Source organism: Malus domestica, chromosome 03 (assembly GCF_042453785.1).
Source record: "Malus domestica chromosome 03, GDT2T_hap1".
NCBI lineage: Eukaryota > Viridiplantae > Streptophyta > Magnoliopsida > Rosales > Rosaceae > Malus > Malus domestica.
The window spans coordinates 3,185,182-3,212,890 of NC_091663.1; the positions used below are offsets into that span (position 1 = coordinate 3,185,182).

At 36.9% G+C, this 27,709-nt stretch overlaps 5 protein-coding genes across 7 annotated transcripts; 2 read left to right on the top strand and 3 right to left on the bottom strand.

The window, feature by feature from the left end:
- Positions 1 to 1,702: 1,702 nt before the first annotated feature.
- Positions 1,703 to 3,384, top strand: LOC103417314 (transcription factor MYB80). Of its 2 annotated transcripts, XM_008355508.3 has the most exons (3): positions 1,703 to 2,129; positions 2,223 to 2,352; positions 2,515 to 3,384. In XM_008355508.3, the coding sequence occupies exons 1-3, from the start codon at positions 1,997 to 1,999 to the stop codon at positions 3,239 to 3,241; spliced, it is 990 nt and encodes a 329-aa protein (XP_008353730.3). In that variant the 5' UTR covers positions 1,703 to 1,996; the 3' UTR covers positions 3,242 to 3,384. The 2 variants fall into 2 exon arrangements, with proteins under 2 accessions (XP_008353730.3, XP_070674659.1); XM_070818558.1 differs by having other exon boundaries at positions 1,703 to 2,352.
- An 811-nt stretch (positions 3,385 to 4,195) lies between these two features.
- Positions 4,196 to 17,397, bottom strand: LOC103416950 (proteasome activator subunit 4). Its single transcript, XM_070818778.1, has 35 exons — positions 17,035 to 17,397; positions 16,691 to 16,793; positions 16,481 to 16,593; positions 15,883 to 16,005; positions 15,421 to 15,522; positions 15,165 to 15,330; positions 14,787 to 14,903; positions 14,618 to 14,685; positions 14,400 to 14,501; positions 14,096 to 14,312; positions 13,493 to 13,714; positions 13,281 to 13,408; positions 13,077 to 13,194; positions 12,767 to 12,985; positions 12,535 to 12,690; positions 12,341 to 12,417; positions 12,025 to 12,233; positions 11,597 to 11,813; positions 11,421 to 11,500; positions 11,225 to 11,342; positions 10,969 to 11,139; positions 10,180 to 10,348; positions 10,066 to 10,109; positions 9,919 to 9,961; positions 9,679 to 9,824; positions 9,347 to 9,441; positions 8,337 to 9,232; positions 7,471 to 7,752; positions 7,284 to 7,379; positions 6,360 to 6,538; positions 5,926 to 6,007; positions 5,519 to 5,643; positions 4,927 to 5,019; positions 4,465 to 4,618; positions 4,196 to 4,374 (listed from the first exon to the last, which is right to left on the bottom strand). The coding sequence occupies exons 1-35, from the start codon at positions 17,193 to 17,195 to the stop codon at positions 4,333 to 4,335; spliced, it is 5,433 nt and encodes a 1,810-aa protein (XP_070674879.1). The 5' UTR covers positions 17,196 to 17,397; the 3' UTR covers positions 4,196 to 4,332.
- Positions 17,398 to 20,102: 2,705 nt separating this feature from the next.
- Positions 20,103 to 26,600, bottom strand: LOC103417323 (THO complex subunit 3). Its single transcript, XM_070818650.1, has 11 exons — positions 26,520 to 26,600; positions 24,682 to 24,741; positions 24,481 to 24,576; positions 24,226 to 24,368; positions 24,039 to 24,133; positions 23,815 to 23,883; positions 23,313 to 23,370; positions 22,828 to 22,914; positions 22,597 to 22,676; positions 22,302 to 22,434; positions 20,103 to 22,213 (listed from the first exon to the last, which is right to left on the bottom strand). The coding sequence occupies exons 1-5, from the start codon at positions 26,598 to 26,600 to the stop codon at positions 24,103 to 24,105; spliced, it is 411 nt and encodes a 136-aa protein (XP_070674751.1). The 3' UTR covers positions 20,103 to 22,213; positions 22,302 to 22,434; positions 22,597 to 22,676; positions 22,828 to 22,914; positions 23,313 to 23,370; positions 23,815 to 23,883; positions 24,039 to 24,102.
- LOC103407610 (uncharacterized) lies at positions 20,220 to 21,685 on the top strand. 2 transcript variants are annotated; one of them, XM_029099498.2, is made up of 2 exons: positions 20,220 to 21,267; positions 21,358 to 21,685. In XM_029099498.2, the coding sequence occupies exon 1, from the start codon at positions 20,220 to 20,222 to the stop codon at positions 20,889 to 20,891; it is 672 nt and encodes a 223-aa protein (XP_028955331.2). In that variant the 3' UTR covers positions 20,892 to 21,267; positions 21,358 to 21,685. The 2 variants fall into 2 exon arrangements, with proteins under 2 accessions (XP_028955331.2, XP_008344734.3); XM_008346512.4 differs by having other exon boundaries at positions 20,220 to 21,184.
- LOC139194340 (THO complex subunit 3-like) lies at positions 22,176 to 24,070 on the bottom strand. The gene is made up of 8 exons (XM_070818649.1): positions 24,050 to 24,070; positions 23,815 to 23,883; positions 23,293 to 23,370; positions 23,126 to 23,220; positions 22,828 to 22,914; positions 22,637 to 22,676; positions 22,302 to 22,434; positions 22,176 to 22,213 (listed from the first exon to the last, which is right to left on the bottom strand). Exons 1-8 carry the CDS (start codon positions 24,068 to 24,070, stop codon positions 22,176 to 22,178), a joined length of 561 nt encoding a protein of 186 aa, XP_070674750.1.
- Positions 26,601 to 27,709: the final 1,109 nt, after the last annotated feature.

Below are 27,709 nucleotides of genomic sequence, written 5' to 3' on the forward strand. Positions count from 1 at the left end.
TCAAGTTGTTAAAAGACATGTAGACGGGTGAAAAATGGGTAATGGTAAAAAAAAAAAGATAAACGGGTTAAAAAGGGTAAATGGGTAAACGAGTATTAAACGGTTACGGTTAAATGAGTATGCGGTTATGGGTATGGTTAACCGTTTATAAACGGTTATGGGTATGGGTATAACCGTTTAGGCAATTACCCAACGGGTAAACGGTTATGTGGGTATGAGCATAAACGGTTATGGGTAAATAACCGCGGTTACCCGCCCGCCATAACCGTTGCCCATCCCTACTCCTGTATCTTAAATCAGAGCTAAACGCTGCAAACTTAATTGTTCCCTCTTTCTTACCCCAATTTATCAGTGTGACATATTTTCTCTCCCATAAGTAGGGTAGAAACAAGATAAACCAAATAATTAAATAATTAAAACCTATGCCCAATTTGTGGTATAATTTTTTTTTTTTTAACTTTTGGGATTTGGGACAAGAATATTATAAGCATTTTAGCCACAATGATCTTAAAATTGGCATAACTCATCATTTTGATCTCTGACAATGAAAATTGATAGAAGTAATCCCTGAGTTTATCTACCGTAAATCATTTTGGTCATTTTGTGAAAAATCTATCAATATCATCATTAAATTGTCACGTGAGCGACCATGTGACTACCTTTTCAAGAGTATTTTTGTCAAACCAACCCTATTTTTTCATGGAATGACAAATGATTTATAATGAACAAACTCAGAGACCACTTCTATCAATTTTCATTGTCAGGGACTAAAGTGGGAAGTTATGTTAATCTCATAGACCATTTTGGCTATAATGCCAATATTATATAGGACAATGCTCTCATATTGCAATATTATTGTAGTAGTAGATCTCAAAAAACAATGTTACCGTAGCAAATAGTTTCATTACATCGATAGCATCTCAATATGTTGTCGAAATTATCCATTACATAGCATAGAGAAAGTATCATATGTTGTCATTGTTGTAGATTAATTTACTACAGTAAATCGGTAATAGTTCTATTTGAGAACGTTGTTACAATTTCAAAATTTGAGAGCATTTCCCAATATTATAACAAATGGTAAACATGAGGCTTGCATGATCCATACATATTCATCAAAACTAAACAAAATATTTCTTATGAGGGGTTATTTAATTATCAATTTAGGTAGGATCTTGGTAGCTCCACCAGCTTTAGGAACAAGTACATGAAGTCATCCATAACCATATATTGCATGATTACGCAACATTCTTGGACAACTCCTGCAGACAAAGCCACACGGTTGCAGACAACATGAACGCACAGCTTGGAAGAAACTAGTAGGAAATGCACACGTGACCCGCACGTGCAACAACCTTAACTAGGTTTTTGAGCAGAGCAGAAAGCCACCCAGAAATCATTGATGAAGCATCATGCATGCGTGCGTGCAGTCAACGAGAGAGAGAGAGAGAGAGAGAGAGAGAGAGAGAGAGAGAGAGAGAGAGAGAGAGAGAGAGAGAGAGGATTGACCGGGTGTCTTGTGGGTGATCTACCGGCCAAGTCTCACACGCTCAATGGCGTTGAATTTTTTAATGAAATCATGCGCCTTTGATGGGATTTTTTCCAGTAACCCTAATAGGCCATGGCCATGCACTTGAACCTTTCATTCATTATATATAAAGAATATTAGAGAATAGGTAAACCTGCAAGAAGTAGACTCTCTCACAAATATTAGAAATTTAGAAAAAAAAGAAAACTCCCCAAGAAAATGTTTTCATTTCTTTGTTTTTAGCAAACCAAAATCAAGGAAAAAAGTTTTAGCTCTCTCTTAATTAGCTTAGTTTACTTCCACTGCTCTCCAACTCTCAAACCCTTCTCTTGATTTTCTTTTCTTTTCTGAAAATTGTTGGCATTTTCTTTTCAGAAAATCTCCCGCACGAAGAATATTATTAGTGGCGTTTTTTTAAGTTAAGGAGTGAGAGTTTTTACAAAAGTAGATAGATAGAGTGAGAAAGAGATGGGTCGGATTCCATGCTGTGAGAAGGACAACGTGAAAAGGGGGCAGTGGACTCCTGAAGAAGATAACAAGCTCTCTTCCTACATTGCCCAACATGGCACTCGTAATTGGCGCCTCATCCCCAAGAACGCTGGTAATTACAACTGCAAAGCTCTCTCTCTCTCTCTCTCTCTCTCTCCGTCCCTCCGTCCCTCCCTCCTAAAACGTTCTTCATTTGGTTTACAAGGTTTACAAAGATGTGGGAAGAGCTGCAGGCTACGTTGGACGAACTACCTTCGCCCGGACCTTAAGCACGGCCAATTCTCCGACGCGGAAGAGCAAACAATTGTCAAGTACCACTCCGTTGTTGGCAACCGGTAATTCATTAATCTTTTTCTATAATATGATCCAAAAAGAAATTGTTGTTAGTACTCTAAAATATACTCATCTTGCATTCCTTGCTTATTCTTTTCACTATAATTAAATAACTGCAAGATAATCTTTTTAAAGTGCAATAACAGCTCTCATAAATGTCACAGATGGTCGTTGATTGCAGCGCAACTGCCTGGCCGCACCGACAACGACGTGAAAAATCACTGGAACACCAAGCTGAAGAAGAAGCTATCGGGCATGGGGATCGACCCCGTCACACACAAACCCTTTTCGCACCTCATGGCCGAGATTGCAACCACACTAGCACCGCCGCAGGTGGCTCACCTCGCAGAAGCAGCCCTCGGCTGCTTTAAGGACGAAATGCTCCACCTCCTCATGAAGAAGCGCATCGACTTCCACCAACATACCAATCCAACGCCGGGAAACAGCACTGCCACGTACATTAACAGCCAACAGGAAGAAAAGCTCGACACCGTCAAAAAGATCAAGATTGGTTTATCTAGGGCAATGCAAGAACAACCGGACATGTTAACCTCAAACAAACCTTGGATGGACACTATTGGAGCAACATCTGCGAACTTCACAGTGAACTGCAGTGATTTCCCCTTGCCCATGTCTGGATTTCAGTACGGCCATTCCACGTTTGGGAACGAAGGCGATGGATCGCCGTGGAGCCAGAGTCTGTGTACCGGAAGTACGTGCACGGGGGCGGCGGACCAGCAGGGCCAGTTGGCTGACAAACTGGAGGTGGAAGAAAACGGAGAGGAGTCCGAGGATAGAAAGGAGCTGAGAAACGGATCATCCAACATATTCAACTCGGATAGTCTCTTGTGGGATTTACCATCTGAAGATCTAATGAATCAGATGGTTTAATATATAAGTTATACAAGTGTGTGAGGGAAATTTAAAAGATAGGTTCAAATAAATTTAAATTTCCTGTGACAGTGACAAACAACGATAATGTGAATAAGGTCATTATATAAATTATGGTAAAAGATCATATTGTTAAAAGAAAATTATAATTTACTGTGAGTTGCATGGTGGATCATGCGAAATATGAAGATGAAGAAGATGAATCATGCGAAACAAGTGCTTTTAAGGACCCTTAATTCTCCTCACATCCTCCTCTTCGTTTCTAACGACGGCCTCATCTTCGACCTCCTGCTTCTCCAAACCTGGCTGCATCTCCCCCGAAACCCTTGTACACAACACGAATTGGGGATGTTTTTAATGGTTTTTAATCTTAATTTGTGATGTCAAATTTGGTGAACAACCTTCTTGGCTGTCGGGGCAAATGTTAGCAAATGTTAGTACAATGACAACGATGAGCAGTAAATGTTGTAGTCACAGGTTGGAGGCGACTCATACGTTACCAGAGACACCACTGGTGAGTTCTCAGTAGGGGTAAGAAGATCACTCTTCGCCTTAAGGAAGAACAGCTTGAGTACCTTGAGGAGCACCGTCTCATGGATTGGATTAAGAAGCACTCTGAGTTCATCGGTTACTCAATCTCACCCTTGATTTGAGAGGACGAGCGCTGAGAAGGAAGGGGCCGTTTAGGACGTCGACGAAACGAAGGAAAAAGAAGAAGGAAGATCTAAGGCGATAGGTTAATTCTTAAAAAATGTTGTCGAACTTCACTAATCATTTTCCGTGAACGGAACAGATGGCGCGGTTGATTGCCTGGTCGCACCGGCAATGACGGGAAACATCATCAAACTGAAGAAGCTATCGGAAGAAAACGGAGAGAAGTCCGGCAATGATGTACTTATTCGGATGGTCTCTAGGGAAGAGACTAAAATAAATTTCTTTGGCAATGATTAACAATGATAATGCAAGGCTTATTAATATAAAATTATGGTAAAAATAAATTATATAAAAACAAAATTACAGTTCATTGCTAGCTTTCAACCAATTTGTTGTACAACTATGTGGTTTCTCTTTCCTACGAATTACATGGTGAATCATGCGAAATACGACGATGAAGACGACGTATCAGCCAGAACCTGCATATATCAATTGAAGAAGAAAGTTGGAGAACCAGAACTAAGGAATAAATATTTTAGTGCAAGGTTTAGTTTGGCCAGCACACGCACCTCAAGTTGCTCTTCAGTAAATGAATCTTTCTGAAAATTCCATGTATCAGCATGTGTACGTCGAAACTCTGCAACTGCTTTTGTAACTGTAGATTTCACCGGCGATGGCTCTCCACTAAAACGAGCAAGTAAAGTAATGTGCTCGGGCAACCAACTGAGAAAACAATGGAAAATGGAAATGCTATGAGATAGACATTCAAACATTCATATCCCGAGATAATTAAGATGAAAGAAGTCATGGAATAAACGGGTGAGCAAATGGAGTGTTAACTTCCTCAACTACAACAGGCCACTGAATAAATTTGAGCTTGTCATACTTGAGAAGAAAGAAAGGGATCGGTGTTCTTAAATTCATTTGAGCTTGTCATACTTAACGCTGCTAAAACCCAAACTATAAGTGCAATTGTTTGAGTAACCGTGAATAAATTACAAGATCAGTTGCCTGTATTGGATATGACGTACCTGGGCATATCATACGGGGCTGACAACACGGAAGCTACCAAAGCAAGTACAGCACCGTGAATAGAAGCTATGGACTGGCTTGAGCTCAAAGTTCTGCATTCATACACAATGAAAGTATATGAGTTTAGGATTAAATTATTGAAATCATATAGGAGATGCTTAGTTGCGGCTGTAGACATAAATACACATAAAACTGCCTCATGTATGTATGACAGCATGCATTATGCACGTTTATGAATGAATACATGTAGTATTGTATACTAAAAATATGATGTTAACAATGGACTTCAAAAGAGCTTCTAACATGCTATTTGCACTTCAAAAGTAGCTTCTTAGACTCCTCATGTATAAGTGTCTGCAGGAATGTGGGAAGCTACTTTGGAGTGCAAACAACATTTCCTTGTCTAAATCATTTTCTACCCATAAAGACGTTGAGTTTCCATAAAAACAACAAAAACTTGATGCGAGACCAGCAAATTCTAAGAATGAACAAGTGAATGTGGAACATGGATAAACGATACAGATATATGAATCCTTTTAAAAAAAGAACATTGTATAACTAAAAACAAGTCTTTAAAAGCAAGGGGAATACCTCCGCTTTCTCTTCCTCTGAAGAATAGTAGCTTCTGTATAAGCTTTATCGCGAAAGTCTTTAGCAAGATCTTCATCCCCACCCTTCATTAGGCCAGCTAAAACTGCAGCAGCATGCTCTCTTACCTGAGACATAAATTATAAGTTAAAAATACAAAATCAACCCAATGTTGAAATAATCTAATACCTAAAAGAGTCGGAGACTCTCGAAAATCAGTGCATTAACGTTTAATGACCATCCTTAAGAAACACCTAAATTCAGTTTTCCTCTGCTTTCCAGGTCAGAAGCTTTAAAGTATGTGAGTGTATAGATCTACGTTCTATATATAAATAAAATTGTTCAAAATAAAGGAAACATTAAGTCATCAAATAATGAAATATGTTTATTATCTTGAACTAGAAACTTGCCTCAACTTGGTTGTCTAAAAGTAGATTTTCAACAGTTCTCCAAATTTGCTGCTTCTCCGCATTTGAGAGAATGAAACTGTGCCTGTTGTTTGAGAAAATACAAATAATAATAAACTTTCTTAGTCTACATGCTAGAATCAACACCATATGTTATATCTTATCAAGAAAACTGGAAACTTCAAGGTACAAACAGAGAAAAGGATGGCTCAAAACCCTTTATCTTTTAGTAAACACTGACCAGAATACTTCTATAAAAGCCAATTATGAAAATCCGATGCTCTTTTATGGTGAACACACAAAATGTGTGAAAATCAAATAAGTATTTAGTTTGTCTTTGGGATTCCTAACCAAATCATATAGGCATAGGACAAAGGATACAGACTGAAACCAGAGGCTCGTAACAGAACAAAAAAGATGCAAAATATGTATCATACCTATACATAAAAGTTCGCAGATATGTAAGTGTTGCAGATCTAATTCGCCAGTTAGAGTCATTGGCAGAAGAAAGGATCACAGATACAGCCTCCTGGAGATGAGGTCCACAGAAAATTCTCCACTTCAGCAATTCAAAAGCTACTTTCGCTAAGGTTGACAGATCTTTACTTGACGTTTCCTTTGGGAAAAGAAAAACACCAAAATCATTACTCAGATACAAAGATAATTTCTAGCGCCATTACATTACAATAGAACCATCAGGTAGATTGTCACAAATTATAATATCAAACCCATCCAAGTAAAGAGAATCATAGTGGCTATCCAGGGATGTATTAACAGAGCCAGGGTACTGATATGACACGTAGAACCAACAATAGATCATGTTAGATGAGCTAATTAACGGATAGCTCCACTCAAAACCTCAATTTCTAAATTCCACATTAAAAAAATACAACTGGTTCTATGAAACTTAAAAGTGAACTTACGCTGCTAAGCAGCCAATCTCTTTAACTAAGATATTTTATTGTTGTCATTACCAATTTGCTTAAATTCAGAGAGCTGATTGTTTGTAATTGCAGGTTAATTTAAGGGCACAACATTAGGGCCAATTTTGAGGAAAACTTTATGTACTGGTGTTCTATGTAAACCACTGCCTTGTACTGGACACAGACATTTCCTCCTGTATTCTTTTTTTTTTTTTTCAACAAAGTTCTTTCATCTTATCCCAAACCCCCGATTCTGATGGAAAAGATTCCATAATGCCACATGTAAATGATGATAAACTATCCCCTATTAGTCACTTAAAATTAAGCCAAGTACTCATGCACAAAGAAGAGTAAAATACAGTGAACTTCATAATGAGAATTGACCTCAAAAGCAAACCAGTAAACACCACCGAAAGCGACAACTTCAATTTCACATACCTGTAAGGATATTACAGGAGAAAGAAGTCCCACAATAACATCCAGAAGATATGAAATTCGCCCAGACTTCAAAGATGAGATGATAAAATGGAAAAGCTTCACAAAATATGAAAATGTACAAATCGATCAGTCCAAAACTTTATAAGAATAAAAAAAATACTACTAAGAAAATGTAAACAAATAGTACCGTCTCCATCCACTTGATATCATCCTGTGAATCACTATTGGAATTCCCATTCTCAGAACTAGTATTTGTTGCGGTCTCCAAACTGTCAGACTGGGAAGTATTCTGAATATTCATCAGCACTTCAGATGCTCTCTCTTTCAGAAACTGAACCCAACTTTTCCCATCAAATTTGTAGGCAACATCTCTTTTTTCCCCCTCATGTGAATGCTCATGATTAAATGACTCATAAAGCTGGATGTTAGAGCACAACACTGCAAGAGTAACACCTAAAGCTTCTCTTACCTGTCCCACAGAAAACATTCGTCAGAACTTATATTTAAAATGAATGACAAGGTTTGAAATCCCAATGAAAATGCATAACAGGGATAGAGGAAGAAAATAAAGGTTGCTTCTTTCTTTCAAATAATGATGCTAAATTACGAGATCAAAAACAAAAGAAATTAGGACAACAACGACACACACAAGAGATCATTTTGCAAAAGTTTCGGTCAATGAGTAACATGGTATTTAATAACCTCCTACAGCGATCAGTAATCCTCATCACAATGTCAGAATCTCTTCCACTCATGTATCTAATTGGACAAGACAAGAGTATGATTCATTTATAAACAGAAGTCACGTGATATTGCCATTCTAAAATGAATGATTGATTAAAAGTAAAAACTTGTTAATCAATCTTTCAAAGTATCACAATCCTCTGATTTTTTTTTATAATGAGAAAATATCTGATGATAACCTAGCCAATAATTTCTTATGAGAAAAGTACTGTTAAGTGCTCTGCTAAGATCTATTTTATCCTGCTGATTATTCTTGAACAAAATCAAATGGTAAAAGGCATGTACAGATACAGAGTGAAAAAGGCTTACCTGGGCAGATGAATGGCACATGCTACTAAGCAGCTCCTCCAGAAGTCTATAATGGAGCTGTACTTCAGTGAACGGCATTGTCTGTGGAGATAATTCTATAAGTGCAGCCGAAAGAAAAGCATAGCGCTTGGCAACTACAGTAGTGGTTACAGTTCCAGTTAAAGGTGTGGCCAAACAATCCAGTACTGGTTGCCTCAAAACAGGAACTCTCGTTCCATGCTTCCCTTTCCCAGTAACAGTGTAACGTATACAGGCTGCCCACTCAGGTATTGACTCTACTGATTGTGATACGATGATATTCTGCAACTGGGCCAAAATCCAAGTGTCCCATGCCACTAAAATACCGTCAACATCAGAATGTAATATTCCAGCCAATGCTTCAGCAGCAACACACTGCTTAGACCTCTCCTTGGCATTTACAAACTCCTCTAATGAGCTTTTCAGTGACAATAGAACAGGTATGCCACATTCCTGTATTAGCCGCTTGAAAATTCTCGCAAAGTTTGAGTAAAATGTGTCACTCCCTAATAAAGAGATCCAAGTAGGAGTGCGTGGCCATGAAGCGGTGAAATCAAAATAAAATCGGGTGATTGATTTGTCTGCTAGGCTCTGAAAAGATCCATGATTTCCTCTAGAAGATGCACTTTCAGCATCAGTAACAATATGAACATGAGAAAGACTGTTCAAGGTCTCATTGAAAAAACCATCTTCCTGAAATATTTGCGTTAATTCTCCTTCAAGGGATGACTTTTTACTTCCTTGCAAATTCCCAGAGGGAAGAGTCTGTTCCCCAGCAGACAGTTTATAAGGTGATTCTTTTAACAGTGTATTTAAAGCTGAAATTGCAAGTATCCTTGTCTGAGGAAGCTGACTTTTTAAATTCTTTAAGAAGTGACCTGGAAGGACAAAAATAAACAATTTCGAATTTCACTAAAAAGGAAACCTGACAAACAAGATTAGTGCAAAAAAGAAAAGGGTCGGCCCATGAGTCAACAAAATCATGAACCCACCTGCAGTTTCACTCAAAATTTTTGAGGAGGAAGTTGGATCATTCCTAGATGACATAGCCAACAAGAGTAGAACCCTATTAGCCATCAGATTGTACCTGAAAAAATATAAAGAAAAAGATTTTAACAATTAACTTTATGGATTTCAATGCCTACGCATTTAAAGCTTCTAGATATGTAGTTCGCTTCAAATAGAAATCTTCAGGAAACACCAACCAGTCAAGTATAGTTTCTCAGTTTTAGTGTTCAAGGGACGCACCAGAAAGTTCAAAGATTAAGGTGAAAGTCAAAAACGTTTTTCAAACCTAAAAGGTACAAAATATTTAGTTATTTACCTCCAATGCAAGCCAGTAGATTCAAAACTCATAGAAGTGATCTGAGAAACCAAATCTGCAAAATCTGGTGCTTCTGTATGATTGCCTGATGCCCTGAAAATGCTTCTAGATACTCCAGCAAAGTGGATGTTGTATTTGACAAAAAGCTGCTAGCAAAAAAATTATTTTGTTTATGACAAGCACAAAGATTATTTCAGACAACTTGAAAATCACATGACTTAGCTTTATCTCAACTTTTACCTCATTGATTGCTTTCTGGGTTTTCAGTGATTCATGATGAGAGCTTCAAGAGGGAGAAATAGCAGAAATAAGTCTATAACTTCAAGATTAGCAATGCCAAATCAAACTCACATCAGATATTGCTACATGTCTGAAAATTAGCATTACCTTGAAAGAATTCCAAGAATACAAGAAGAGAACGCCTTTGGGTCCTGGAATGACAAACATATCAGAAAATCTAATTTGCAAAATCAGTTGGAGCAATTTGTGTTGAATGACTACCATTGTCAAATGCTTGAGAACTGTCTGCGTGGCAAGGACTGCACATGAACCTAGCACCGCATATTCTGGTGACTTGGGATTCCGTAAATTCTCTGTTAGAGAAAGGACGCACTTTGAAATCATTGATGGCCATCTCTTTATCATCTTTAAAAGAGATTTTCCAGCAAGTCTTGGACACCATGTAAAAAATTTAAATAAGATATGGTGTCACAGAATTGTAACATTGGAAACCACTAAGAATCATTGAAAAAATATCAGTGCCATAAAGAATCAAGGAACAAGAGGTAATATTTACTAATTTGAATAAGTGGTAAAACTAAAACAAGATAACAATGAAGCAAAGGAAAAGGGAATACTTATCTCCACTTGCAAAGAAACCAAAGACAAAAGTTGACTAATTGGGAAAACAACGTTCTAGTAGTAGACATAGAAATATGGGAAACAAGATCTTCAGAAAAAGAAAAAAAAAATTATGGTAGTCTACCACCAAAACTTCTTAAAACATGGAGCACCAATCAAAGTGCCTCTTTCTCATTAGAGTGTTTTCTGACACATCATTCAGGTGCCGTGGGTTGTGCACAGCGTCAACATGTGATCACATCAATTTCATTCTATTTTTGGACTTGTTGCTTGTATAAGTATATGCTGATTCAATATCAGATACAGATGCAGACATAGTAGGCTCCATTTTGTTAAACTATATACGGATAACCTGATGTGCATTTTGAGTGAACAATATATTTGCTACGGCTTCATTATAAAGTAAGGTCAAGAAGATTAGAGACTCACAAACGAACAGTTGCATAGCTATGCAATGAGAGATTTAGAAGATTATCCACCAAAAGATTCACATGGTCTGGTGGACCGTAATTCCCATTAGTACGATATATGTGATAAGATGATTGTGATGATCTCCAAGTACTGTGCATGAATGCCTTGTCAATGAGTGCCCACCGCGGCCTGGCACAGAATAACATTATCAGGGTTCAAATTCTAAGATAGATATGATTATTCAATGTGACAAAAAGGAGATTCATTTTCTAACCTTCTCTTCCCCTTAGAATGAGCTGAAACTATAAAGTTTACTGAAGGTTCTACAATGGCAGCAGATTCTAGTTTCCATGCCTGCCTGTGATTTGACCACTCATCATATTCCGAACTTCCTGCATATAGGGTAAAGAAATTGATGATGAGAGAGCATAGGGGGTCAGGATGAGTAGTCTAGAGTCAATGTCCATTACCATAGTTTCCTAAAGCATCCATAATACGAATAATGAGTATCAACAGAATGCTATCATCTGATTTTTTCTCTAGTATGTATCTGCACAATGCACAAAGATAAAAAAGGATTCAGGTAAATCAATCTGCACAGAAGAAATGGCAAATATCCACAGGAACATTCCAATGTAGACATTACTTGCAGGCTGCATGTATAATGTCAGCAGCTTTTTCCCGCAATTTAGTGGTACCAACAGTTGAACCTGTTGCTCCAGCTATTAGAAAAGCAGCATGATTTGGATGTTCAACAGTCCCATTCCTTGAGGACGGGGCGAAGTCAGGCAAACAAGACAAAACACCTTGCAATGAAGAATCTATACGTAGAAGAGTCACTTTCAAGTGATCTTTCTCATCTCCTGGGTTGAAAATGGCATGTATATTAGACAATATAACTTCACTTCCACACATATGAAAAGGCACTCACATACAAGTATATGCGCATGTCATACATGGTTGCATATCAGTTTGAATACTACATTATTTAATACACTGGATCTCGCTCCTGATAACAATATCTCCCTTCACCACTATATCTCCCCAGGGAATAATACCATAAAAACAAATTACCTGGATCAGAGTGGAGTTTAGTTTCACATATTCTCGAAAGATCATCCAAAGCCATCCGAAAATGAAAGTCCAAGAGTTCATTTGCAAATTCAACTTCTTCGACACTTGGGATATGCCACTTGGGGGCCGCCAATGGTTTATCATTCAAGTAATCTTTGGTGCTGATCCATTCCTCTAATGCAGCAGCATTTGGATGATGCAAAACACACCTAGAAAAAAAGAAAAAAAAGTTATTTTGTTCCTTTGGCAGACAGATTTAAAATGTATATTGTATATTCACAGACAAATATGTAGCTAGTAAGAAAAGTTAATATACTTGTACTGATCAATAGGATAATAAAGAACCAGGCTTCCAAGGAGAGATCGAAGAAGATGATCACCAGCTCCATTGACCTGTCAAAAAAATCATTCAGATCATTAAACAGTGTCAGAGAGCATCACATTTTGAGACAAATGTAAAGGAAGAAACTGCTGATCATGAAGGAACAATAGCCATCATAGTTACAAGACCTTCCAAGATGGGGACTCAAAAGCAGAAAGTATAGCCTCTTTGAAGTGATCCTTGTAGCGCAGAAGTGCAGGACCTCCATAACTTATGGCAACTGATACCACTTTTAATTGATAGTCAATTGCTGTTTCAAGAGCTGGAGAAATTGTTGGCTTAACCTGGAATGAAAATAATTTAAGTTCATAATAAAACCCTAGACACATATAGCTTTAAACCATTCACAACAAAAAGTACCTTAGTTGACACTGAAGTGTCACATATTCCTCTACCTCCAAATCCTGTAGCTGGTGTTCCTTCCAAAGAAGAAATAACAGACAATAAAACTGGCTTGACAAGTTGAGTAACCGCTTCTTCTGGGTTGGAATGAACGCATGCACAACAAAGCAGTCCAACCTCTGAAATTGCCCCAGGAAGAATATTTGTCTTCACAAACTTGGAGATCTTCTTCAAAGCCTGCCAGTGATTTGAGGAAGAGTTTACAATTATGTCGTGATGAAATGTTTAACCATTAAAACACATTGATTATTATGTCAAAACTACAAACCTGATTATAGAGAGGTTGTGAAAGTCTCCCGAGCAAGATTTCAAGCATGCAATAGTAGTAAGGACCATCCTCAACTAGAAAAGTTCCTGACACTGCTGATGAATGTAGGCCTTCATTCCTGCAGCAGCAGTAACCAATTACTGATTATAAATAAGTAATAAACTATACAAGTGAAGCAACAGAGAACTGAATGTCATTACTTACGTAACACTGCTTGGTTCCAGGTGTAAGAGTAAGGAAAATAGACGACACAAGAACTCGTCTAACCATTCAGAAAACCTAATCATTGGCATGACTGATAGCTCATCAATATTATCATCCAATGAAGACATCTGCGAACATAAGTGAATTAGTAAGATTGTATAAGCACAACCTACAGGCATATTGTCAATGTTAGTTAAGGGTTGTGTGCTTACATTGGAAAATATAGAGCCAATTAATTGCATTGTTGCTAAGGTTTTAGGAGGATCATTGGCATCCATACCAAGTAATGCGTTGGATAGTGAAACCATCAAAAGCTCTATGAACTCATCACCATTACCAGGATCAACTGATTTTGATAGGGATGTGAGGAACAATGAACGCCCAACAAATGCTACCGATGTCACTGCAATCTGCAACTGGTGGGTGGCAGTCATCTGACTAGACAAAAAAGTTGGTAAAGGAGAAGTTATTTCAATGAAAGAACACCACTTACAGGAGCACACATTTCCTATTATCCTATAAAGTGCATGCACTTATAGAAAATAACACTAAGTTTTATAAGGCTGTATGTTGAGTAGAAGCCTTCATAAAGGACAATCAAAAAAACATTTTCTAGAAATAGTTTGCCTAACATTCACCAGGCAGAAGAAAATAAATTCCAAAGAAAATTCTTTCCAATAAACTTTTCCAGCAGAAATATTCCCTAAAATTCTATTCTCCATCTGAAGTCTGAACCAACAGAACCTACGGTAAGCCACATATAGTCTGTATTCAGTAGTTCTAGAAAAAAGATCAAAAAAATCAATATGACTGACCGTCTCCAAGGCCATTTGGAAGCGAGATGCGACAAAAGGAAGGACGAGAGTAGGCTCCACATAAGACAAAATTGAAGTTGCAGCAGCAACTGTTTCAGAAAGATGTTCATTCTTGCTATATTGACCACGATCAATTAACTTGAGCACCACCTTGACAAAGAACGTCCTTTCTGATCTTCCTAGGTACTGTTCATCCTGTCTATCTTTATCAATGTTCCTGTAATAAGAGTAATTTAGTGGAAAGAGGACAAAATAGGCCAAAGCATATAAAGAAAATATCCATATCATGTAGACAGAGTCTTACAGTTGTTCACGCTGTAAGCGTTTCTGGAATGTAATTACCAAATAGAGCAAAAAACGTTCTAATGCATAAGTCCAGCGACCACCATTAGAAGGATGGTAATACCTACAAAAATGAACACCGGTAAAAACTCAATAATAGATCCTCAGAACAAGCAACATGCTATTAAACAATATAACAGAGAAAAAGAGAATTAAAATTGAGTATTTGAGTATACAAACTGTTCTAAGAGATTGACCAATTTTTCAAAATGCTGCTGTGCTGAGCTACCAGGCCTTAGCAAATTGACCTGCAATTCCAGTCATAATATATCTCATTCTACTATCAAGGAAGCTTATATAGGGACAAATTCATTTAATGCAAAATGTTGTGTGTGGCATATAAACTCACAATGGACTTTGCGATGGCCTTTGCTGGGGTAACTGTCTTATTGGAGAACAAGAATCTTGTGTTTCTTGGAACATCCACAGAGAATGGATATGATCCACCTCCATTTGCCACAGGAACCTTAAAATAAAAGATAAAACATTTAAACTTATAATTTATTTAATACACTTTTTAACAAGTTTATTATCTTTACAAGCCAAGTCACAGTATAATTATCAATAATAGTACAGCAGAGATCAGTCCAGATTTGATTGTACTTCGATTACGACAAGCTTTGGAAACTAGTAAATTATGTTCAGCGGCATGATCAAACATCAAGGAAAATGCAAGTAACCTAACTCAATACAAATTCAAGCTTCCTTGAAGGGCTTATTCACTCACCTCAAACATATTTAAGTATCTGGTGAAAAGTGTGGGCAAGTAACACTCCCAATCAATCAACTTGTAGTTCTTTACAACACGAGCTATAACAGCTGCCCATTGACTGTTCCAAAATTGGCAATTCGGTATCGAGTCCCAGAGGCGGAAAAACTCTTTAATCCAATCGCTGCAATACCAAGAATACAAGGTGACTTGCCACAACAAATCATGTTGAAAACCATAAAGAACAAGAATATGAGATATATGTGCTCCTTACTGCGAGAAGAAGTCCTGGTTGTCCAAGTTTGTAGGAAGAAACAGTCTAACAAACCCGGATCCCTCAAAGGATGAATTATGCCAGGGATTTTCCAATAAAGATCTGCACAATTTGTTTCAGTAAACAAATAGAAACAACAATGAGGGAGTGAGTGGAACAATTAAGAGTTCAACTGTAATCACCTATCTTGTAGTTCTATTAAACGTGAATGTGCATGTGTGTGTATCTATCTATGTAAATGAAAACATACAAAAATTTAAAAAAAAAAAAAAAAACTGAAAAAAAAAATGATGCAAAAGTGACTTGGACCATGTGGAACAGTATTTTAATCCTTTTGACCTGATGAAATATCAATAGTGTGTCAAACATCCTAGAGATGGATGGAGGCTAAAACCCAGAAATGGCATCATGCATCCCAGTCCAACTAACAAATTCAAGGGAAAAGGGCCTCAAAGTACTTACCTAAACTCGGACCATATCTCAAAGGCAGAACCTGGTGGGAAGAACTTCCGGCAGGACCGAACTAGAGAAGTAGTAGCCTCAAAATGCCGTTGTCTCAATCTCCAGCCTTCTGGACCTGTATTCCTGTAACAGGTATCAATATATGAAGTTCTTCAAAAGCTGTCTATGCGTAAAATGCTATACCAATTTAATTGAGGAGTTGGTTGCATCACATAAAGGTAGTAATCAAGTCAAATATTTCAAAAGAAACAATAACAAGAACTATACAGCATTATTAAAGCCAGATGTCAGGTTATACACTGCATACAATTAAGCACTTGAAGTTTGATTGGTTATCATCTTCCTTCATCCTTCCTTGAAGCCATTGGCTTCAGTATTTAAGAACACCTTTTTTTTTCAAAACCACAGTTTGACTGCATTCACAATGAATCATGAACGTATGTACATAAATTTGTCCTGTTTAGAAAATAGATGGTCTTATCTTAATATTTTCTACTGGCATCTATAATAAAATCCTTATGAATTAAGAACAAGCAATAAATTAATAAAACTATGTATGAAAAAGGCAGTATATTTGAAGGTGAATGTATAAGCTCACCTAGTGAAATGTGTATGGATCAATGTATCGTACAAAGGCCGCCATTTTAATTTCAAAGACAACTTCTTTCGATGCTTATTGAGTAGTTTGACTAGGATATTTCCCCATCTAACCTAATCAATACAAATCGAACCCATATTTAAGAATAATGACGACAAGCATGTTAATGAATAATGAATTTAAGTAAAAATCAGCTATACAAAGTATTACCTGGGCATAAAGCTTATTTTGCGATACATAAAACAATTCCAATCCAAATTCAACAAGGGCAGTTACATCTTCCAAGGATACTTCACTTTTCGCCTTGACGAAACTGCATAACAAATTATACATCCAACTTGGCAACTTCAATATGATTTTACAGTAACACTAACACATTCATTGCTTACAAAGCTCGAGTATATTATTGAAATGATGAACAAAAGTAATTCGGATTTTCAAATTTAACAAAAAACGAATTTAAAACAAACCCAACAGCAAAACAATAAAATAGTTCAGAAAAACCATAAATTTAACGAAAATATACAGAAAGAGAGTAAATTGAGTGAACTCACAGGTCGATAACAGAAACCCATTTGAGAGTAGCATAGACGGATTCAGGGTCGTCGGGTTTGTACGAGTTCTTGACGGAGGAGACGACCCAGGAGAAGGACTCCTTCTCTTTCTTCGACTCCTCGGCCACCGGTGGCGGCAGCCATGCATTGTAGAGATGCATACTTTGGCAGGATTTGCTCTGCGATTGGTGATCCGAATGAGAAAGGGAAATGAATTTGGGAGAGCAAAAGCTGCTAGAGCGTGTAGGGATTTATAGTGAGAGCATTTGAAGACTTTGGGTTTTCAGCCTTTCTTTCTGAACAAGAAAGTTGGGTGAGGGAGACGGATTGGGATTTTCTTTCTGCCCTGTGGGAAGACTGGCTACCGGGAGGGGTGTTTTTGTTCACTTAACTTTGTGCTTGGTAATTAATGTTCGTCTTTTGCCGTCAGAATGAATAAATCAAATAAAAACAACAGTTTGAAAAATACGCTAAAATACTTTGTCCGACAAACACATAAATATTTTAATTTAACTTTTGAAAAGAGATTTGAGTGTTCTAAAAAGGGAACCTAAATCTTATATGGAATATTACAATGAAATGTTTTCCATTCAAAGTAATTAAATTACTTAATATTCCAACTATAAATACAATATAGAACTAGCATATGGGCACACACAAAGTGTGTGAGAAATTTTTTCTATTTTTGTTTTTTGAAATAGAAGGAGAGAGGAAGAGAGTTATAGAGAATGTGGGAGTGAGAAATATTTTTTTTTTAATTAAAGATGTGTTAGGATTACATGTAAGTGAGGCTTAGAAAAAAAAACAGCAAAATTTGGTTGTGTGAAATTACATTTCTGCCCCATATTTCTTATTCATGTGTTGTTTTAATTAGAAAATTAAACTGGCAATTTCATAATATTTTGATTAACAATGAGTGTTTTATTAATTAGTATAGATATTATTTTTTTTGGAATAATTTTTATTGTGCTATTATATTACTCAATTTTCCAACAGAATATTGACTTTGACTATGAGACACTATGACCCATTTTTTTTTTTTTTTTTTATTTTGTCAAAAAATTGAGGAAAAGAGATTTACTTTATTACAGGATCATACCATACCACATCTCTTTGAAAACTTTCAAGAAGATCTTAACTCATTTTTTAGTTTTTACAGATCACTCAAGGGATTGTTAATGGTAGAATTCGAATTTATATTTTGGTCTAGTGAAAAGAACGATCCAATCGATCCTTCCAAACTTAACCAACTCTCGATGGTTATATCAAACAATTAATTTCAATCCAAACAATTAGGGCTTAGGGATTTTGTATAGTTTAAAAGAAGTGATATTGATAGTACAAAAGTCATCTCACGTGCTTTTCCCCACAAGTTTCTATCTTTTTTATTTTTGATGCAATTTTTTTGGAATACTTATACGTCTCGACAATTGGGTTGTACCGTGGTAATATGTATTCTTATTGTATAAATTGTTGTTGAATGAGGGTAATTTGATTCATTTTTAGACGAATTTTAGAAAAAGATAATGAAATTGACACTTAAATCAACTAGAACTAGAGTCTTTGCAGATAACGTCCTGAATAAGGTGCGACAATCTCATTCCACGCTAATACGCTTCTTACAATATTGACCGACTACATTACAAGACAAAACAAAGAAAAGAGTATTTCAGTGGCCAAATTGCATGCCACGATCAAGGCAATAAGGTCTTGTAATGCAATTTTGCATGTACCCTCCCTCCACTTATTTAAAAGTTAAATATGTACAGTTTTTTTAGATATTAATTTCTCAAAATGGTTCATTCGTATAACTTGGAAAAGAATCCTCGCCGGATCTTTTTCTTGGGGATCCTAGGAATTTTGTGATCATGACCGTTCATCGTACATCGTTCGGTCAGTTTTCATTAGGTACTATTTATATTTATTTTAAATTTTAAATTTTGAAATGATTTCTGACCGCACAATGTACGATGAAAAATCACGATCAAGAGATCCCTATAAAAAGGATCCAACGAGGATCCTTTTCCATATAACTTAGGGGGCATATTTGCTAACATTGGAGTACGGAAAAGCAACTTGGCACAAATCTTAAGATTAGACCCAAAACTGATTGCAGTGGCGTTCTAGAATTTATATAGCTGACTTCATTTAATAGGATAAGACTTTTTTTTGTTGTTGTTGGAGTATGGAAAAGTGACTTGATAAATGGGATTTTGATCCAATGGAGCCAATTGGATTTATCATAGGGAGATTCAATGGACATCCTAGCTTGATGTTTTGGTCACACCAATCACAATTTGTGTTGTTGAAAACTTGCAATTTTGTTTATGCAATTGTTATTACAAGCGATATTGAAGAAGGGCGGATTCAAACGAGAAATTTCGGAAACAAAAGGCGATCACTCTTAACCAATTGAGACACAATCACTTCACTTGTTTTAGGCAATTAACTTAACACAATTAATAACAAATTTTACTCCACCCTAATCTCGTGTCGTTTGTTGGCCACGAAAACAGACAAGCGACATAGTAGGAACCAATGTTTCGCTATAGAGAATTAGTCTAAGGTTGTATGACATTCGAGCTATTGAGCTTCATTATGTTACGAGTCGGTTTTTAGGGGCAAGTTCCGACCATGGGCTCGATTAAGATGATCGATAATTGGTGTAGTCATATTATAAAGTCACTAAATATTGGTACATAAATGCGAGGCTTTTTCTAGTGCAAATTTAAGTTATACATTTGATTAAGAAGTTTTATGAGTCCAAAAATCCAGTTTGGGTGTGCACATAAATTCGTACCGATCATATGGGCTTCAAATATTGACCCAAACTACTATCTAAGCCCATCGGAGACTGAGAAAATGCGACTTTTGGAGAGAATAAAATAAACGGCCGGAAAATCGGACCGTTTGGAGAAAAAGTAACCGTTGCCGGCGAACCCTCATCACTCTCAGGCTCTTCCCAACAAATTTAAATACCTCGGAATCCTTCATCTTCCTCCACCCAAAAGCAATCGATACTAATCATATCTCTCGCTTGCTCTCTCTCTCACTGCAAATTCTCAAGCTTTCTCTCTCTAAATTTCAATTACTTTGTTGAACTCCCACTTTCTGCACATTTTGTTCATCTACAATTCCATTTTTTTATCTTTCAAGCTTTGATTTATTCAAGCATTTCTTTGCCAATGGCCGAAATGAAAGATGCCCACATTGTTGAAATCCCTGTAGACGAAGAGCACCAGCAGAAGCTCTCGTCCGCCATGACCATCATTTCCGCAATCCAACACCACCCACTGATGGAAATCTCCGAATCCCCCGGCCATCTCTTGCTTCTCAAGCTCTGGCGAAGGGAAGAAGACATTTTCGCCAGGCGCATTGCGCGAAAGGAGTCCAGAATGGACTCCATCCGCCGAGAAATCTTTCAGCTCTGCTGCTTTTTATTGATCTTTCATGGGTTCTTCACCACCATCCTGTTCACGTCTTCGTTTTACAAATCGGAAGACCACCATGTCTGTAAAAAATGGTGGATACCGAGCGTTTTGTCCCTCTCGACCTCTTTTGTGTTTGTGTTTTTGGTGCAGGTGAATCTTTGGAGGTACTGGAAGGTGTGGAACCAGTTGCTGAGGGACAAGAGCGTGAACCGAGAACTCACTAGGTGTATTCAAGAGCTAAGGATGAAGGGGGCGAGCTTCGATTTGTCGAAGGAGCCGCAAAGCCGGAAGAGGATGAAGAGCTCGAGCGTTGAGAACAAATGGAACCCATTGACTTGGTGCTCTCAGTATCTGATTACCATCTGCCTTGTTTGCTTTGCAGGTTTGGTGTTTCCGGTTTCGAAATTCATGCTCTGCGGATTATGAAGATGCTTGGAAAAGTAAGCTGAAGCTGTGAATGGTAGCATTCAAGATTGCTCAAACCAGCCAACCAGCAGAGCTGAACACAGCTGACTTCAGCCAGGTTCTCCATCAATCTCCGGGCCAAAGATTGCTCAACTCTTTCCGTCAAGCAGTCACCGGTGATCTGATCAGAGTCTTCATTCAATGCCAGTCACGGTGATCTGATCGAAGTCTACATCCAATGCTTGGGAAGCCTGCAGAAAACGATCCTTCAAACCAGCCCACCAGCGGAGCCGAACACAATTGACTTCAGCCAGGTTCTTCCATCAATCTCCTGGCCATTGCTCAACTATTTCCGTCAACCAGTCACCGGTGATCTGATCGGAGTCTTCATTCAACGGTGATCTGATTGAAGTCTTCATTCAACTTTTAAGAAGCTTGCTAGTATCAGATAATCTATCATGGTAATCCAAATGTTTTGCTGCTGCAGAATCATCCTTTTCTTCGATGTCCAAAAGGTGAAGGGGGGATGAAGCCTCTTTGGTCCGCTTACTAGCCAGACACATTCGAACAACCAAATTATACTCTCTTTTCAGGTTCTGATCATTCAAGATGAAGAGCGGAAACAGACATTTTATCTGGGCACACTACCTTTGAAGCCTGCATTCACTCAAACAACGAAATTACATCAGTAGGTTTTGCAAAATCTAATACTTCCAGCCAGATCAAGGGCACACTGCTAAAGCTCTCCTCTCTTTGTACATGTGATTATATATCATAATTCATCCAATGAAATTGTTCTTGTTTATATACAGAAATACAATTGTGTCATACAGTCATACTACAAACACCTTTTATCGAAAATAAAATTATCAATATTCTCAATAGAAATCAATATCAAGCAATACTTGTTTTCAACAATATGAAGGTTTCAAATAAATAGTACAAGCCAAACAGAAAAATGGGGCAAAAACTTGCTCAGCCTCGTGTTGAGAATAAATAGGGGATGTGATATCCACACACCCTTTTTACTTCTCTCACACCCTTTTAATTTTCGGCCGTCGGTTCGGATGAATTGAAAAATATCAAAAGGACAAAAATTAACAATAATAAATGATTACTGCTTAACAATACAAAAATAAAAGTATTTTCTTCTTTTGTTCGTTTATTAATTTTCTGTCCATTTAAAATGTGATGTGTGAGTGAGATGTTTTATATTCGATTCTCGTCAAATGCAAGTTTAGAACCACAACAGTCGCGTCACATGCACAACCGCTCCAATTACAAGCCAAAGGAGAAGCGCATAACTTAGGTTGCACTTTTGAAGCCAAATATCCTAAAAACACCTGCAACAAATTAAGGTAACCAAACACACATCAGTTAAATTTGTCTTGTGCATATGAATGAGCTTAGTGGAAGAAGAAACGGCAATACCTTCATCAGTTTGATATTTGTTCTTGTCATCTCCGGCATATGCAAGTAGATTGGATTTGGGATTCCACTCAACGTTGTTCATGGCTGCCCTACATGGAATCTGATGTACTGTCCTCCCGGTTTGAACATTTGACTGTTTTAGACAGCAGCAATATCATCATTATTACTATTTTTTAACAAAGTCACCGTACAGGTGATGAACAGGCGGGAGCCCTTGTAACCAGACATCCTCCCATAGGGAGAATATACTTGAAAAGATAAAAGCTAGGAGTGGTAAGCCACATGAAGCACTTACTATGTCAATGAATAAGTCTTCACTGGCAGACGCAAGATACTCTCCAGTGTGGTTGAAGCTTATTGTCCCTCACAGGTGATCTGAAAAGGTACAAAAAGAGGTCATTCAAGTTTTACGGTTTCAGGATGCTGATGATAAAAGTCTACCCAACAAACTAGTTATTCAATAACTGCAGAATTTAAAGTAATAAAAGGAATAATTAATTTAGAGGCAATACAGGGTAGAACTTACTCAAGTTTTGGAAATGTTTTCACACAGAGCATCTCTGAGATATCCCACAGGCTGACCACGGAATCAACACTCCCAACAGCAAAATATCTGTCATGGTACAAGAGCATTAAAAAGAGTACAAGGCAGCAGTACAAGCAGGTCTTCATGTGATATCGCCAAGAGCATATTTTGGATCGATGATGGTGGAGTTTGATAGGCAGTACAAACTAATGTAGCAAATTAACAGGCCAGATGACATCAAAAAACTTTTTTTTTCTTGCTTGAACAAAATAAAAAATAATAGATCTTTGTAGCAAACCTTCCAATTAGGTCAATAGCAATGCAATAACAGGCAGCTGTATGAGCCATGAGAGTGTCGACTGGTTTAAGAGATGGGTATGCTAGTACTTCAACCTTACCCGAACAAAAGAATATATATTTAAATATCCAATCCGAATTTCAACATATAGAAAGAAAAGAGATTACTAGCAGAAAGTTATTCTCACCGTTTCCAATCGTCAAGAAGAAAATTTCACTTGTTGTGCTCCAAGCAATTTCATTAACCTGGAAAAGCAGAAGACTGCCCAATAAGTATTTGAGGTGCAGAGTCAGATGCTATAAACAGGATTTGAGGGTATCCCTTGTACTAAGATGAAGCAACAAGCGGAAGGATCGCACAAATGATCTACAGATAAGTTACACATGTTTCCACAACTATGAAGCAGTCATACTACTTACGTTAGTGGCTCTACTCACAAAAATCATTGAAAACATAATCAAGTGGATACAGAATAGTCGATTCAAAGCACTGATGTTTAATGAAAAAGGACGAATTAGTGTTGATTATTTCATAAATTTTACGCCTTCAACTCCAACACCAGCATGAAGATCATAATAAAATTGAATGACTTCTCAAGGTTAGGCATCAAAGTTTTTTCAAAAAGCCTCATGCTGATGAGATATTAATACAAGAAGGAATAAAAAAAACGTGTCCCTTTTGATAATTACCTCATAACTGAACTTTCGTTTGTGAATTGGCTTAAACTTCCGAACATCCAAAATTGTGAGTTCATCATCCTACATTTGAATGAGGGGCGAAAAAAACAGCATAAGAACAGCAAAACATAGGTATTAGCTACTGATACCACCACTCAGAATTCCACAAAATGAAGTTACTAAACCAGAAACTGCACAAACTCGTGGAATAGAGGTTCGGGACAAGTAAACATTACCCTATCATTACCAACGGCGATGTGCGTCCCATCAGGTTTATAGGTGATATTAGTGTTCTCCCCACTAAGTTCTGCTAGCTGTGCACATTTTCCACCTGAAGCACCCACATAGGGATAACATCAAATTCCCATCTTTGGACCTAAAAAAAAAAAAAAAAAATCGAAACTTGAAATAGCAATGGCTTACTTCGAGCAGTGGCAATCAAATTCCCAAAGACGAACCGTCTTGTCCCCAGAGGCAGTGGCAATCAAATCAGCATGCTTGGGGTCCCAACACAGCTGATCCACACTATCTGTGTGCCCCTTCAATTCAATATCTTTAGCCTCACCCTGCAACATATATAAACAGATATATAAACATATATTAACATATATACAACTTAGAAAAAACAGTGAATTTATTGGAAATATGAATAAATTAACTGGAAAGAGCTAGCTTTACATGTCCATGGGGCTCAATGTGCAAAACCCTAGCAGTTTGATCAACAGAACCCGACGCAAGCTTCGTCCCCGTGCAGTTCCAAGCCACAGAATGCACCTTTTCCACAACGAAACGAACAAATTTAGCATATTGAAGACGGGGAGCAATAGATTATAGGGTTTTGTGTAGATTGCGATTGGATTATTTAGAGAGAGAGAGGACCTTCTTCTTGTGGCCCTGGTACTCTCTGCTACTGAGATTCTTAAAGTGTATAGTGGGTTCCTCCGTTTCTCGTTGGATTTATCCAATATAAATCAACCTTTAAGTGGTCTACTATATGTAATAGGAATGTAATATTGGAGAATAATGTTAATTGTGATTTGATCTCTTAAAGATATCAATCCTATATAAGGTGTCTTATATTGGAAATAGGATTGATGGAATCCTTAATAATATATGATTATGATATTTTACTTGAGAGCCAAGAAAGGAGAGTTTTAGTTTTCCCTTATGGACGGAATCTAAGACTTTTTGGCTAGTATATAAACACCGGTCCCTGCTAACCCTAGACACGACAACTAAGGCTTCCCATAGAGCATTGTCATAAAGCTAGGAGTTTACAGAAGAGTTGGTGTTTCTGTTTGTCATGGCAAACATAAAGATTGGAGTTTTATCGATGACGTCTTGCTTGCATGGCTACTGCATCTTCGGTAACTACCATTGGAATCAGGTCAGTCACTCTTCGTTTGTGTTTTAATTGTATAACCTTATAAGGCTAACAATTGGTATCAGAGCTTTTGGTTATATGATTAAAACCTATTAAGAAAAGTTGATTTTAGAGACTGAAAGCAAACAACTTAATCAGTAACTGATATTTGGATAAACATTGAAAGTCTACTAATCACACGTGCCGTTGATGTTGTTCTTAAATTTTTGTGAGCATGTTATATTTGTTCTGACCTTACATTGGAAAACTGAAGAAGTCCCCTCCACTTAGCGAGCAAAACAGAGTCATCTACCAAAGCAAAACGGTTTGTCTCATTGAGTTATTCTTCATGATGACCTATGATATTGTACTTTGGTTGGTGTATATATTTAATTGGATCCTTGAAAGCTCAAATTGGTGATAAGATTAAGATATAGTTGTATAAGTGATGTGCTGCTTATTGTCGAGCATGTAGGTACATTAAATACCATGTTTTAGTTAAGCATGTCATGAATATATATGGATCCAATTCTTATAAATTTTGGCAGCATGTATATCCGAATGGGCAATTGGTATGTTTGAATAAGAACTAATTTTATCAATTTTATGACGTATGTGTTTGATCAGGTCATATTAGAACTAATTCGGTCAACCCTAAATATAATGAGCAATTATAAATTTAGGGTATTGCGATTTCTTTGAATTGTTGGCTACAAAAGGTATCATGTTTGCCATGAATTATATTCTATATGAATTATACTCTACAATTGCTACGCTAATATGACATGAAACAATTGCATTAGTGGTAGCAATTGTCTGATCAAACAAGTACATGTAAGTTTAAAAATCAATTGATTAGTCAAATTTTATTATCACCAACAGTTCTGATAAAGGATGATAAAGAAAATTTGATTACTCAGTTCATTAAATTAACTAAGACTAAAGACCATGGCATATTTCAAATTTTCTACTTCTATTTTCATGCTAATATTTTGGCTGGAATGTTTTACTATGTATTGTCGATGTATTCTCAAAATTTTGAGGTCCCTGTACATCAGCAAGTTCGATGGGGAGGTTCATATATATACATTGGCATATGAAATCCTGGTATAACCTTTCCTTTTGGTCTCCTCGTTTAAACAAGTGTTTTACAGTTTCTTTTAACTAGCAGCAGATCGTTAAGTAATTTTTGCTCCAAATGTTAAAAGTTTTAGATGGGGGCTCCTTGACGAATAGACCAAATCTGTGGAAATTAGTATGTCTGGGAAAAGTTGAATTTTTAAAGCATACCCAAAAGCATACATATGTGCATATATATCTTGTTAGTAGTACATGAATGAGCCTATTGGCTGGCCTCATCAGCTCCAATCGCAGTTTCCAGGGTGAACAGACGCAAAGGGGACACTAAGCACCCCCTCAGATGCCTCACAGACATGTTTTGAAAAACACCCCAAATCCTTGTTGCTTCTGATTTCCATGGGTAAAATAAATTCGTGCAAATCAATTTTTTTTTTTTAATCAGTTGTCTTATATGATAATGTGTGGGACATATATATAGATTGAATTGGATTGCCATGTCATTGGTTGCTACGGGAAGTAATCAATATGGATTAAATTTTAAATTTGCAAACATGTAGCAAAATGGACATGTGGCGTGTTTTTATACAAGGATTGGGTGGTTATATATTGCTTTAATCTTGAGATGATCCCATACAAGACACACAAATATATGTATAATCTGGCAGATAAGCAATAGTTATGCAGTACTTTTGTTGCTTATGGTCATAGTGATATTAACTCGTAAGGAATATGCATGACTAATCAAATTAGTTTGTCTACAATTTTGCTTTCATATCTCAGTATAGTCAATTGTATATGACTAGTTAATTATGAAATTGATGCATAAATTGTGAATTGACTGAGAATGGCAGAAAGCATCCAGTGGCAAGAACAAGAACATTATACAAGTGAATGAGGTTTGCAGTAATTATGTGACAATTCTCATTTGTATGTTATCTATTTATATGAGAATTCCGGTTGGTCATGTGATTATACATATGTTTATAAAGAAGTAGTGAACATATGAAGGCATGAGGTATGTATTTCATTCAAAGTATGTGACTAAATTGATAAGCATGGATTTTCAAACATGTATTATTGTTTGTGGTTTTTCCTATGCCTAAAGAATTTAAACGGTGTTTTAATTAGTAAATTTTTATGTGCCATAAGGGGAGAAGAAAAGAAACTTTTCAAGGCTAATGTAGGGCATATATTCGAGATGTTTTCTATGGAAGAAAATAATTTTGGTTGTTCCTTTTATTTAATTGGTATTTACAAGGCTAATGCACGATTTTGATGCTAATGTTTTAGGAGCCTTGTACTACGGAAAGAAAGATACAAAAGAAAAGGAACCCGTTTGACTTAAGAAAACATTTGAGCAATTTAGTTTTTAAATTAAAGGAATGTATTGTTTTTTTGCATTGCATAAAGTATTTCTAATTCAAACAATTGACTCCATAATGATAAGTATTGACATTCTTTTGG